This window comes from Abramis brama (genome assembly GCF_963993115.1).
Source record: "Abramis brama genome assembly, chromosome: 5".
NCBI lineage: Eukaryota > Metazoa > Chordata > Actinopteri > Cypriniformes > Leuciscidae > Abramis > Abramis brama.
In genome coordinates, this window is record NC_139967.1 from 44,370,836 (window position 1) to 44,385,572 (window position 14,737).

A 14,737-nucleotide genomic window follows, 5' to 3' on the forward strand; every position below is an offset into this window, starting at 1 on the left:
TACAAAACATGACGTAAACGCAAAGGGAACCCTTCTGTGCTATGACTCGAAAGAATCACTTTCTGAACTGGTTCATTAATATGACCTGTTTGAATGAACCGATTCGCTAAAATGATTCGGACTTTCCGATGGCAAGTGCCGCTATTGGAATCGGTTTCAGAGATGTTGGGTTGGGTGGGTTGGTTCTTCTGTGTAGGTGGTGAAAGAGAAAAGCTGGTGCAATCCAACTTAACAACTCCCGTACTAAAGGACAGCCTCTCCCACTAACGACACTTTATCTTGCACGCCCTTTTTGGATCTCAAGTTGTATTTACATTCTATGTCATTTGTAAGGTCGATTTTGAGCTGTTATCATTTAGATTACATTTAGTACAGATTAGGCTTGCTATTGCTGACAGATGAGAGAGGTTAATAAACAAAAATGCTTGTATGCATAACACTTATAGCAAGGCATTTTGGCCCACTATATGGGTTAAGTTGTCACAAAGGAAACTTGACAGTAATAGGAATAGCTTACTTCAAAACTATATAAAACTATCTAAAAAAAACATTATAGGACAATATACAACAAATGTATTATAGGTTATTTGAAAAATAGAATATGAAATAAAAAACAATTTATTTGTATTATAATAGGCTATACTTAAAAGACATTATGTTTTGAATGATTCCTCTAACTGTTCCATTATTACAACTTACCCTTGAGTGTGCCAACATACCTTGCTATTCACCTTATTTTTCAGGTAAGTGCGGGTGCGGCTTCCTGTGTCGTTCGCTTTCAGTTATTTTTAGCTGTACAAAACAGCTCGTTATGCTACTTGATATTGCAAACTGGTATTTCTTACCATATTACCTTAATTATGAACACACTGGTTTTTGGCACAAATAGTTTTACAATTTACTGCACTTTGATATATTCTTGAATATATATTCTTATATATTCTTTGAAAGTCTTGCACATTCACAGAAAACACTTTACTTCCACGTTGAAAAATAAGGTGGATAAGAGGTTCATGCAGGGCCTAAAGCTAACTTTTTGCCAAATCTGCCAATGACTGGTGACTTAAGAAAATGGATCAGCCATAAATATTTTTACCAGCCATGAAACACAGATTAAAGGGACATTGTGTAGGAATTTCTCCCATCTAGTGGTGAAATTGTATTTTGCATTCAAACGAATAATGCTCTCCAGCATAGATATCATATATAAACGCTAGATGTCTTATGGCGCAGTCACTTCCGGCATCACCGTTCGGCCATCTTATGTCAGTGCTCTGTGCATTAAGGTGAGTGATCAGCATGCACACAAATCCTCATATCTCGCTGAAATATTGACGGATTTACAAACGGTTTGGTTTCTTACAAACGTTATTAACGTGGCTATAATTCCGAATGCTTGAACATGTATGTTATAATTTTTCATATGTATGCAGTGTATGTATGTAGTGTCATAACTACATCTCTGACGTTTATAACAAACCAAACCGTTTGAAAATCGGTAGAAAATTGGGCAAGTTATGGTTATTTAAAAGTATTTGCACCATTAAACGAGTGAGCGAGCGCACTGCCGCAAGATGGCCGCCACGTGCGGACGTCGACCTCCATTGGCCAGCAGCGCGCACAAGACATCTAGCCTTTATATATGATATCTATGCTCTCCAGCGCCTCACTTTTTCAAATGCACGTTGCATCTACGGCAGCCGTTATGTACCAAAAAGCTATGACAGGATGTCTTATAATAGCACTTCGAGTTTTCCTTCGGGTGAACAGGTTTGTTATTTAAAACAAACTGAAACTTGAAACAACGAAAAAAAGAATGTTACAGTATGAATTACTGACTGTGAAAAACATTAACTATGGTAATTAGTAGTAATGCCTTTATTCGTTATATTTTTTGAAGTATGTGCATTGTTAGATATCATCATCATCAGAGCCTTCTCTAACGTTACTTTACTCAATAGCTGCTATTCATCAAAGAGCCTGTTTAACTTTTAACTATAAATGTTCTACTGTCTATATAATAAAGTACACAACCAAGCAATGAAAAAAAAAGCTTGTAATTAAGACCGTAACATTGACTTACCTGTCGAGAAGAAAGCAGGCAACTTCAGCGTCTCTTTTGAAAGCTTTCTCCTGCATTAGCTATCCCGACATTAACCCTTGTTTTTGTAATCTCCGGTCACATTTCCTTTTACGGTCTATTTTGGACTTTTTCGACAACGAGGACTCCTTATCCTGTGACTCAGCATATGTATGAATGAACGGTGTATAAATAACCGTGCAGTGCAGCCTTTTAAACTTACCGGGGCAGTGACAAGCACCTCTCGCTGCTCTGCTCCTCCGCTTCTGCTGGCTTCAGTCACGTGACGCTGGCTCTGAACGAAAACGTGTTGTGGAAACGCGTTGGCCTAGTACTTTTTGTCCCTCTCTGCTATTATAGTTTTTCAAGATGGCGGAACTACATGGAAGCCTCCGTGGACCTACCCGTCCCATGTATATAAAGATAATAAATTCTTCGTTTACGAGGATTAGTCAGATCATTGGCAGAGGTATTTGTACACCATTGAGGGCATATTTATGAATAAAAATATTGATTTTAGATAATAAAATACCTAAAAAGCTACACATTGTCCCTTTAATCCTTATTAAAGTTACAAAAGTTATTCAGTCAAGAGCAATGAGTGATTGTTCTTTGTCTTTTGTTGTTTGATTAACATTAAAAACAGAGCTTATAAAATCACTTGCACAGATCCAATAAACTGTTACACACACACGTTTTATTTACGTTCACTTAAGACATAACTGACCATGTTATGTTTATAATGATACTTGCCAAGACGGGAATTTTGACATAATTTTGTTTGAATATGTCTGTTCAAGAGCAAGAAGACGTGAAAGAGAACTCAGAGATGCAGATTTCTGGGCGCACGCATTGGATATTTGCACAGTGCGCATCTAACGAATAGAGTTCCCTTTCACATCTTCTTGCGCTTGAATATTTAAATTGGGCAGGCTTAAACTTTCATGACGTTACAGCACTGGTGTAGGCTCACTCTTGATCGGTCCAAAGTCCGGCATCCGACCAGCGGAAGGTCTCTACGTGTCTTTTCTCGAGGCAAAGTATCTTTTGATTAAATGCAATACATTTGAATATGTATTCTCTCGTTATTTCATCTGACTCCATAAATGAAAAGGTTTTAATGATATCTGTGCATCATTAAATGTGAGCGAATGTTTGACTATTCCTTTTAACTCTTTAATGGAAATAATGTCAAAGTCAGTTAGAATAATCAAATGCAACAATTTATTATGTCAGGTAAATGTATCAAGCCAATTTCATAATCAGTTCAAAGATAATCGATACAAAACATCAAATGCTCTGGAATAATGAGAAGAGATGCGAACCCAACATTATACTTGAAGAGTGAGACATGAGAGACATTATACATGAGAGTCTTACTCTCAGCCTCACGGGCTAATCTGAAATACAGAAAGGCCCCGATCTTCTCTTGCATTTCCCTATATAGACAGAAACTTCTTTCACATGGAAACATCTGCTAACAATGGGAATTTACATTCAGAGTTGACACCTTTTGGGGATGGGAGACCATTTGTCAGGAGACCACCTTCCTTTGTCTGCCAGTTCTCTCTAAACTCTTAAAAACCTTATTACCTTTTGTTTTACTTATTTGGAAATGAGACATTTGTACCAGTCGCACTGAGACATTTCAAATGATACTAAATATGTGTAATATAATCATTCACATTAAACCATATATTTTCTTGGGTGAATTCAGGTGATCTGAGTATGAGAGACAGGGGGTGAGGGATGAGGGAATGAAATGTAGATGACTCGGAGGTGAGACTTTTGTCTCAAATGGTGAGTTCAAATGGTAATTTCCAGCAAGATCCTCCTTCTCCTGTCTTCCCGCTCCAGACTGTCCGGCATTTTCTAATTTCTCAAGTCTTATACTGGCCTGTCAACTGTCACGAGCATTGCTTACGTTTGTTCATGTTCATGTTCTCACATATTTGCATTGTTAGAATTTATAAAAATGTTACCGGCCAACTTGACCGTTTCATGTACTCGCAAACACTGATTTTTACTTGCATTTGGTGCTTGGCGAGTGTTAATTTTAGGCCCTGGGTTCATGCATACACACATTTTTGTTGTTGTTTTAAATCTCTCTATACCGTTTGGGAAAATTACATTTTTTAAATCTTTAAAATAATTATCTTATGCATTTATTTGAGGACAAATACATTACATTTTAAAATATATTAAATATTTTTAAACTGTGTTTTTGAAAAGCAGTGAGCATATAGACTTCTTTCAAAAAACAGTAAAAAACCCTAATTATTCTAATCTTGTAGTTGAATGCAAGTTGTATACTCTATATATATATATATATATATATATATATATATAGGCTAAATGGATTGACATGAATTGGAGTTTGGACATTCATCTTCCCTCCTGGTGTTAGTTATAATCGGATGCGGTGTGTGTGAGTGCTGGTGCAGCAGTATGTGTATTAACAGATTAGGGCAGGTTAAAGGATAAAGGACGCAGACACACTGGGCTTTCACTGTATACTGTCATCAACTATCATCTTTCATTATCTTGCACCTGCCTCAGACATCCAGCTATGTACATGAGAAAGTGGGTGCGTTTCTACCCAGCTCATATGATCGTGCAGATCTTTCTGCTTGCTTATTGTATGCATAAATGCACCTCTATGCTAATGTATAGAGCCTATGTATGTACCTGTGAAAGTTTGAAAGAAAGAATCGATAAAAAGACAGAAGTATGGAGGTATGCATCTATTTCCACAAAATATCACTACTCAACAAAGCAGTTCAAAATGTCAGATTTTATTAGACCTGACAGTAATTTTCTGCGAGTGCAGTACAGTGTTTCATAGCAGAGCATTGAGCATCATCTACACCATCTTTTAACACTTACAATGCATTTAATTCCATGCTGTATGCAAAACCAAAAATTATTTAATGACAATTAAGTATTTATGTTTACAACATGCAATTAACACTGAATGAGAAAAAAATATGGAAATTGTCTTCAGATTTTTAATAACAATTTATTTCAAATTTATTGTAATTTAATTAATAATTTCCAGCATCAAATAATTTGCTTACAATCAAAACCATCAGAACATATTTATTAGGGTACGTTTACACGACAACGATGTACTAAAAACAGAAAAGTTCCCCCTTCGCATTTTTCACCTACAGGCGACAAAGTTGTCAAAACAATCCCGTTCACACGGATCTGCGAAAACGATTAAAAACGCTGTGTTCTGCTGCTAGGCCAGTAGTTGGCGATGTCACTTTGTAAATAAACACTACGTCCCTACGGAGACTGAACACGTAAAACGCATGCGCATGACGTCAGTGTTTTCACAAATTCGCATATTTGTAGTTTAGAAACAGAAACGAACAGTATCGTTTTCAAAACTTGCACTTTGAATCCTGTTTTCAAAGGTTTGCGTTTCCAGGCCCTAAAACGCCATTGACATGTAAAATAAACGTTTAAAACGCATACAAAATTTCCCATTTGTAGTTGAACATGGTGTCGTGTAAACGCCCCCTTAATCAGCAATGTGGAGATTTCTAAGTGGTGCTCACTGCAGTGCCAAATGCTATTAGCTCCTCCCCTCTAGACGTAATGGGTGGAGCTTGACCTCCAGCTCCACCTCTGCACCTAATGGGTGGAGTTATGTTTAGTGATAGGGTTATGTGTAGGTTTAGGGTGTGGTTGGACTGTCTAGCTCCACCCATTACATCCAGCTGGACTTCAAGCTCCAGCAATTGACTTTGCAGAGAAATCCTCTCAAGATTTTAGGCCAGTGAGATTTCACTGAGGGCGGAGCTACCCAGTGTGAAGCCAAAGAAATAGAAACCTAGTATTATCAATGTGTTCTATCGTTTCTCAAGATTGTTGGCTGGTTATAACAAAATTTGTTTTGGAAGAGACAGCTTTATCGTGTCATAGGTAGTACAGAGTGTAACTACTATTGTTAGAAGGAGCTTACCCTTGTAAAAAAGAAGTACTTTTATGAATATTTTTAAAAGGAGTACTTATCAATTAAATAATATGATCAAGTGCAAGTTGAATTTAATGTTTTCAGATATTTAATTTCATGTTATACACAATACAAATGTATTTAGTTTAAATTTATGTTAAATATGAGTAGTTAAACTTGAGAGTGCTTTTTCACCCATATAAGTAGGACTTACATCTTTATGTAATTTCATAATTACTTCTGTCATTTTTGAAAGTGTGCTGTCGAATGGTAAACTAAAATATGCTCATTCAATATGTAATTTTTTATTGAAATGTGTATGTCATGTATTTAGATATACAAGTTGCAATTTAGTATATTTAAATTTAAATAATTATAATAAAGTACTTCACATGTGATCTAGTATGTTAGTTAACACATCAAAATAAGTGTACTTTAATTTAATTTGTAATTTTGACAAATATAACTTAGTGTACTTGAAAGTGTACTCTCTTTAAGAAACTTAAGTGGCCTTTTATTTCATCAGTATTATATTACAAGTACATTTCTTTTTCACAAGGGCATTGTTTTGAATGTTTCGGTTTTTCCAGTTTACAATAATTTACAAACATCCATATGGTAGCAGTAGTATATTACTGAATCAGCCTGTATACAGGTGTATGATTTTGTAAATGGGAAAAGGATGTAATATAACTTTCAGTTAAGACAACTGCTCAGTCACACTTAATTATTCAACCATTCATGGTGGAAATTTAAGCACATTGCTAGTCATTTCCCAGGCAGAGCTGCACCAGGTTTCTCCTGACAGGAATGAACAGACGTTTACTCACCCCAAGGTAATAAATCATTAGAGTGCTGCAGAATTGGCAGTGTAATCATTCATCATTCAAAAGACTTCTCACCAAATTGGGTGAAATTTTGATGCTGTTCATTTATTTCAGAAGCAACCATTTTAGAGTATTAATGAAGTATACAACTCTTTGAGATGTGTGTTTAGGTCAATAAAACGTATATATATATATATTTGTATATAAAAATACCAAAACATTAATTGATTGATTAGCTGTCAGCACTCTCAGCCTCCAGCTGGACAGATTTCAGTGGTCAGATGAATCTGACTCTTTAGCTGGTGGTCGTTCCAGCCGCCCCTGCTTCGGCTTGGGCTTCATTAGGGGTTACCTGGTTCAGCAACAGGAGATTCAGCACAGGATCCAAATACTCCATGATGGTCTCCTTCACTCCTTTCTCAAGCAAGTAGCCCTCGGTGTCGATCTCCACATTCTCCTGTCCAGCAATGGCCTCCATAGATGTCTGCAGGAGGCGCACACTGGCCAACACTGAGCTCTGTAGACGAGATGCCATTGATATGGAAAATTGGGTAGAAATGGCGGGTTAGTACAGGTATAGTAGAAGTCAAGATACAATCTATAAAATATTAACTTAAAAATACATTTATTAACAAGAATTTCTGGGTGTCATATTGTGTTCAATCTGAAATTATATATACTAACCTAATGTATGAACTGAAATTTGGCCTTTTTTTTTTTGCCACACTTGGTAGCCCAGTTTTCACAAATATATTTCAGTTACTGTAATGAATGCGCTGCAATGAATTACTGTTTGACAGAACTTATTCATATCAACTGTAATGTATGAATTCATGGTAACACTTTACAAAAAGTGCCCATTAGTTAATAAAAATACTGCTGTTCATTGTTAGGTCATCTCAGTTACATTAAATAATATTAACAGATACCATTTTAATAATGCATTAGTAATTGTTGAAATTTGCATTAACTAAGATTAACAACTGCTTTAGAACTTTTTCATTGTTGGTTTGTGTTAACTAGTGTAGTTAAAAAAACAAAACAAACATAACCTAATTGTAAAGTGTTACTAAATTTAGCTTTTGTAGCATATGGGTAGTTTACAAAGAAATTTAAGTAAACTAAACTGGGAAATGAAATTGGCTAAACCTTGTTGTCCACAAACCAACTGATATTAGTTAGGACAGCATATTTGATTTTAACGCAAATGAAAACAAAGTGGTGATCTGTTCAATGTCCATTCAGTGGGTTACTGTATTGTCTTGAAAGGTGCAGGTTTGATTTTCAAAACTCATACTATATACGATTTTTAAAAAAACATTTTTTTTTGTTGCTATTTTGTATCTTGGAAATTTGTTGGAAAGATTCAATATTTTCTTATTCTACCATACACAACACTACAATCCACTGAATTCATTGGTATGTCCATCCCTCGCTAGTCTCAGCCTTATGTCATGCCCACGCACTGTTGGCTGGGCGTCTGATGCATATGGCACTCAAAACTGGAAACACTTTAGGAGTTTCGAAGTCGTCATTTGATTGGTTGAATTCTACAGGATTTCCGTTCTTTAACGTTTCACCTGGAAACAAAGTCTTCGTGATGCCAAAGTCTTCGTGATGCCAAACCCCCTCATGGAAGAAGAAAGCTGTCGTGTTTACAACTGTGACAATGAGCGCTTATCAAAATCAACTAAGTTGACGGCATACTTCCAAGAGTTTTACACGCCGGTCTGTTATTGTTGGGACATCGACTTTACATTTTCACGACCTAAACATGGCCCTGAACAAAACGAACTGTGATTAGTTGCTTTACATGTCAGTCAGACGGCCTCTTGGTTGGTCCTTGGCCAATGAAAGCTACAGACCTTCTGCCATCAAACTGAAGGTCTGGCTACGTGAGACTAATCCCTCTCATTTTAATTTGTTTAAATAAATATTGTGTCTACCCTGATTAAGGTCCATTGCGTACATGCAAATCTGTGACAATGTACCTGAATCATAAAGACAGACAGAACTGCAGCTCCAATGGTGTTCATCAGACCCATGTAATAGTTGACCAGGGCTTCTCTGCAACCACGAATGAAGAGGTTGAGTTCTTCGGTCTCATGCTCGTAGTTGTAGTGGGCAGAGTTGTTGGTGATTTTGTATTGGATACAGGGTCTGGGAGAACTAGGGTTACAGCAACTGAAGGGCACGCCATCAACCAAGTAACGGCCATCCACATTGCTCTTAATGCGGCTAGAGGATAGAAGATGAAGAAAATGGAAGAAATGAGCATTGAATGATTGAAAACTATTACGGCAGGTCATATGAGATAGTTCTAAATTGCTGCTCATAAAGTTACAAATAGTTCCCAAAAAATATCTTAACTTGAAATTTTCCTCAGTTGTACTTTATGCTTTTTATTTAATTGTGCCTTTGTGCATTTATACAGTGCGGTTACATTTAACATTTTCATTGGCGAAATGCAGTCATTTCAATAATAGTAATACATGCAATTGGGAATCTCCCACACAGATTTTGCAGTTCAATTTGGTCACATGGACCACATTGACCAATAGAAAGCTGATTGGTTTGAAAGTGACTTTTCTGTGAGCTACATCGCTACACTATTGACAATAAACAATGGACCTTTTTGCTGACAAATTTCACTAATGTGACTGTACATTTATTACAACAGACATGAATGTCTGAGTCAATGTTTGGACCTTTGTCTTCATAGCATTAACTAGCTATAGCTATAACATGTCATATAGCCTATAATAACACGCTCTCACGCGTTTATTTTTTTAGCATTGTTGGGAGGAGTAAAATTTACATATGTGGTTTCAACAACCAGATGCATTTACACTTGTCCAGTTTCATCTGGAATGCGTCTCAGACCACCTCATGAAGTGGTTTGAGTAATTGGATTTAAATCCGTCTCGAATGCGTTTCAGAGGGTATTTACACCTGGTCTTTTCACGATCGGATAGCTTTCTGAAAACACATGAAGTGACCAGGAGTAAACAGGCCCTAAGGTAACTACATGGGTTCAGGTTAGGTTTAGGGGTAGGTTCAGGGTTAGTACCTAGTTATTATCCAGTTATTGTAATTACTATAAGTACATGTACATGGGGAACAGGACTGTAAAATAAAGTGCTACCAATTTTTCAGAACTAATTTCACATTTCCAAGCCATTTTGGTCTCAAAGTGATTTTTGTGGAAGTTCAGTATAAAGTCTGAAGTTCTCCTCAAGTTCACATAGGTGTCCTAATCAGAGTAAGCGCAGAGATGGTTTACCCAAAAATGCCCAATACCATTTACCCAATTACCAAATAAAGGGATAGTTTACCCATCCCTTTATTTGGTAATTGGGTAAATGGCATTGGGCATTTTTGGGTAAACTATCTCTGCGCTTAAAAAAGAAAAATTCTCCTTCTTCCATATTCTAAACCTGTATGCCATTCTTTATTCTGAGGAACACAAAGGAAGATTATTGGATAATGCCCATACAATAAAAATCAATGGGGTGCACTGTTGTTTTCGACCCCAAAATCATTGCATGGACAAAAAGAGTTGAAACATTCTTCAAAATATGTTCTAGTTTTGTGTTCTGCAGAAGACAGAATGTCATACAGATTTAGAACTACGTGAAATTGTGTAAATTATGTCAGAATTTTCATTCTTGGATGAACTGCTGTATCCCTTTAACACTTTTAATTGACATTTCCTTTGACTCACTCCTTAACCTCCTTAGAGCTGAAATCCAGGTAGCGGTTGCTGATCCACTGCACCTCAAACCAATCCCTGTAGTCGCTGTTTCCACAGCACTGGAACTCCATCTGAAGGCGATCAATGGTCTGCTTCTGGTAGCAGCGGCCAGGGGTGTCGGTGTCCTTGTAGAAGCGAATGCCATTCTTCAAGCCGATTTTCAGCGATTTTTCTAGGCTGCCCATCATGGCGTAACTCAAGATGACTGAAAACAGCATGAGGGTGGTGAAGAATAACGAGCATCCATAGAAGGGCTTCAGGAAGGTCTTCCATTGTGGGAAACGCCCCGCATCTAGGGCGTCCTGGCAGATTCGACTGGCAAAATAATTGATGCCCATTGAAGCCAGACCCACAATCAACAAGGTGTTGGGCACACAGTGGATGTCTGTGTTGTCCATTACCTAAAGGACAGGAGGATGTTGTTTGTCAGTCCATTTTGAGCTCAGAATGCATTGCGCTCACTGTGTATATTGAGTTTGCTTAAAGGGTTAGTTCACTCAAAAATCAAAGTTCTGTCATTAATTACTCGCCCTCATGTCGTTCCAAACCCGTAAGACTTTCGTTCATCTTCGGAACACAAATGAAGAGCTTTTTAATGAAATTGGAGAGCTTTCTGTCCCTCCATTGACAGTCTATGCAACTACCACTTTGACGCTTCAAAAAGTTCATAAAGAGATCGTAAAACTAATCCATATAAATTGAGCGGTTTAGTCCAAATTTTCTGAAGAGACTCGATCGCTTTATATAATGAACAGATTGAAACGCAACACGTTTGAGCTTCCACAAGAACCAATGAAGTTTGTTATTGCGCATCAAGCCGGTTCGGTTGAGCTTCTATGTTCGCTGATCAATGTTTAAATGTGAAAAAAAGCTTAAAATCATATAAAGCGATCGAGTCTCTTCAGAAAATTTGGACTAAACCACTCAATTCATATAGATTAGTTTTACGATCTCTTTATGAACTTTTTGAAGCGTCAAAGTGGTAGTTGCGTATCTGTCAATGGAGGGACAGAAAGCTCTCAGATTTCATCAAAAATATCTTCATTTGTGTTCCAAAGATGAACGAAAGACTTAGGGGTTTGGAACGACATGAGGGTGAATAATTAATTGCATAAATTTCATTTTTGAGTGAACTGTCCCTTTAAACAATCTTTGGAGAGTGAGCAATTTTTTATTAGAGTAGATATATAAATCAGTGTAGAATAACCCCTAAATTAGTCAAGTATGTTCAATACATTTTTGAGAATAAGAGAAAGCTTTTGGTTGATACATTAAAAGCACTAAGTTGTGGCTTTGTTTTCCATTATGTTTACAGAGAGATTCGAGTGAATTTGATAATCCATTGGGACTGTTGTAAACCAATTAGTAACTCCCTAAGCTTCATCAAAGGATTTTTCCTTGCTTTCTTTAAAGAAAATATATATATATATTTAAATCAGAATTTCCTTTCTATTACACATAGTATTATCATTCTCATTTTTGGAGTGGTTATTTACTCAATATATAATGAAAAACATGCAAAAAATGTATTTGTGTGTGTGTGTCAATAAAAATATTGGTGTGAGTAACTAGAAAAGTATGGCCCTCTTCAGACAGATGTCACTCTTTATCAGCAAGTTGAATTTGACCCATAGACGGTTGAAGAGCTCATTTGCAAAGGACAGTTCCTTAAGCCAATTATGACCGGCTTAGATAATATTTAGATTCACTTGGGTTAATCCATGGCAGATATTTCTGAATCGTTTGAGCCCTTAACATAGTTATTTATTAATTATTAAGAAATTTGTCAATTTACAATAGAGATTCTATAAACTTCCATAAACTAAATCAAGGCCACTACTAAAAAAAAAAAAAAAAAAACACCTTTACACAAAAAAGTTAATTTGCTAACACTGAATGTGTCAATGGCAATTTTAAAGCTCAAAGCAAATTATTGCATAATACATGGAATTATTAGCAAAAAACATCAAGCAAATGAAAAATATGAGGGTTAAATGGATACCTCTGCCCTCCTTCGAAGCTCAGTCTTTAGGAAGCATCCTAAAGTGAAGGTAACCGCTCCACCCACAGTCGACATCCATGAGAGCAGCCACAAACCCTGGGCCAACTTCACCCTTTTCTGAAAAGTGAACTTCATCTTACCCACAACCATTGTGAAAGAGTATTATGATGTAAACTTGAGAAAAAGGGAAGACTAGAAGAGTGTGAAAAAATACAAAACTGTTCAAACGTTGTCAATATGTGAACTCTTTGAGAGAAGTCCTGAGAATCAGGTTGGACTTCTGGAGGCTCAAATTTTGCGGGAAAGAAAAAGAAAAAAAGAAAACTTTGTGCAATCCGTTACACTTCGTTTGTTCAATTCAATTTCATCCAAACAACGCAGACGCTATTCTGTATGTCGGTGTCACTTAATCCGTTAGCAAATGTCAGTCCAGATTTTTATGTGGTGATCCCCCCGTAGCGATGCTAAAATGAGCCAGATGCCCACTCAGTGGTGACAGTGGTGCCCTTCCACCTCCATGCCCATGCTTGGGTGAGACACACTGGATTTGGCCAAAGTTAGAGGTCTTGTGCGTCTTACCTGTAATCCATAAACTATCCTATTACAATGGCCCTCTCCAATGGGAAACAAGGCCACTGTCTGCTCAGCAAAGCAAGCTGTGCATCGCTGCATTGCGTCACATATGTAGAGGATAAAGATGATGAATAACGACAAGGAAGAGATTGGAAGGGTTATGATAGCCAGCCGTGAAGAAAGGTGGCTGTCTTTAAAGTTGATAGGTGTTAGATTTTGACTGCATGCGGTGCTGCATTTTGTAGACTGTAGAAATTATTAGGACCGTTGCCTTCCTTTAAAGTTCAGACTAGTTCTAGAGTGTCTCTCGGTTTAGAGGTGAAGATTCTGACTTCCCTGAGTATAGGCGGCCATGAGAGCAACCAAATGGAAGATCCTGTTCTTGTGCTTAAATATAAAAACAAAAACACCCATTTAGATTGATAGAAAAAAAGAACTGTAATTCACACTATACGTGATATATTAACGATCTTCATCAATTTTCTGCTCTGCCCAACCCATTTGTGGGAAGGATAGCAGGACGTTACGCATCAACAAACTTCACTTCTCTTAAAAAATTAAGGATTCAAAAACTTTTATGAGAACCGAATTTGTTTACAATAAAAAAAATTAAATCATGACAACTCTCTAAACAGTTTTAGGGCCAGATTTACTAAATAAGGCAAATTAGCGGGAGAGCGCAAAACCATAAAAACGCAGATGGGAATGGAAAGTTCTGCGCGTGATCTACTGACGATGCGCAAATTAAAGAACACAGATGTAGCTGGATATTTTCCATAATGACCAACGCAATCTATCAGGTAGCGTCTGGTTTGAGACGTGCTTTTTTTGGGCAGTAAATAATGGCACAAACCTTAGTAAATCACCTTGCATGATTCATTTAAATACTCTCCTCCCATAAATGTAGCATCTGAAAGGGAAACTCCTACAAAAGTTGTGCCAGCAGCCATATCACCCTGTCGCCCAAGACTGGTTGCCAACTGAAGCTAAGCATGGCTGAGCCTGGTCAGTACCTGGATGGGAGACCTCCTGGGAAAACTAGGTTTCTGTTGGAAGAGGTGTTAGTGAGGCCAGCAGGGGGCGCTCACCCTGTGGTCTGTGTGGGTCCTAACGCCCCGGTAAAGTGACGGGGACACTATAATGTCAAAGAGCACCGTCCTTCGGATGAGACGTTAAACCGAGGTCCTGACTCTCTGTGGTAATTAAAAATCCCAGGATGTCCTTCGGAAAAAGAGTAGGGGTGTAACCCTGGCGTCCTGGCCAAATTTGCCCATTGGCCTCCTATCCATCATGGCCTCCTAATCATCCCCATATGCTGATTGGCTTCATCACTGTCTCCTCTCCACCAGTAAGCGGGTGTGTGGAGGGCGTTCTGGCGCAATATGGCTGCCGTCGAATCATCCAGGTGGTGCTGCACATTGGTGGTGTTTGAGGAGATCCCCCCTTCCATAGGTAAAGCACTTTGAGTACCTATAAAAGCGCTATATAAATGTAATAAATTAATTATTAGTCAGCCGCAAAGAAATACATTTTTTGG

At 37.5% G+C, this 14,737-nt stretch overlaps 1 protein-coding gene across 1 annotated transcript; it reads right to left on the reverse strand.

The window, feature by feature from the left end:
- Positions 1 to 4,859: 4,859 nt before the first annotated feature.
- Positions 4,860 to 13,199, reverse strand: rom1a (retinal outer segment membrane protein 1a). The gene is made up of 4 exons (XM_084113377.1): positions 12,628 to 13,199; positions 10,596 to 11,026; positions 8,863 to 9,109; positions 4,860 to 7,388 (listed from the first exon to the last, which is right to left on the reverse strand). Exons 1-4 carry the CDS (start codon positions 12,775 to 12,777, stop codon positions 7,167 to 7,169), a joined length of 1,050 nt encoding a protein of 349 aa, XP_083969503.1. The 5' UTR covers positions 12,778 to 13,199; the 3' UTR covers positions 4,860 to 7,166.
- Between the last annotated feature and the right edge of the window lie 1,538 nt (positions 13,200 to 14,737).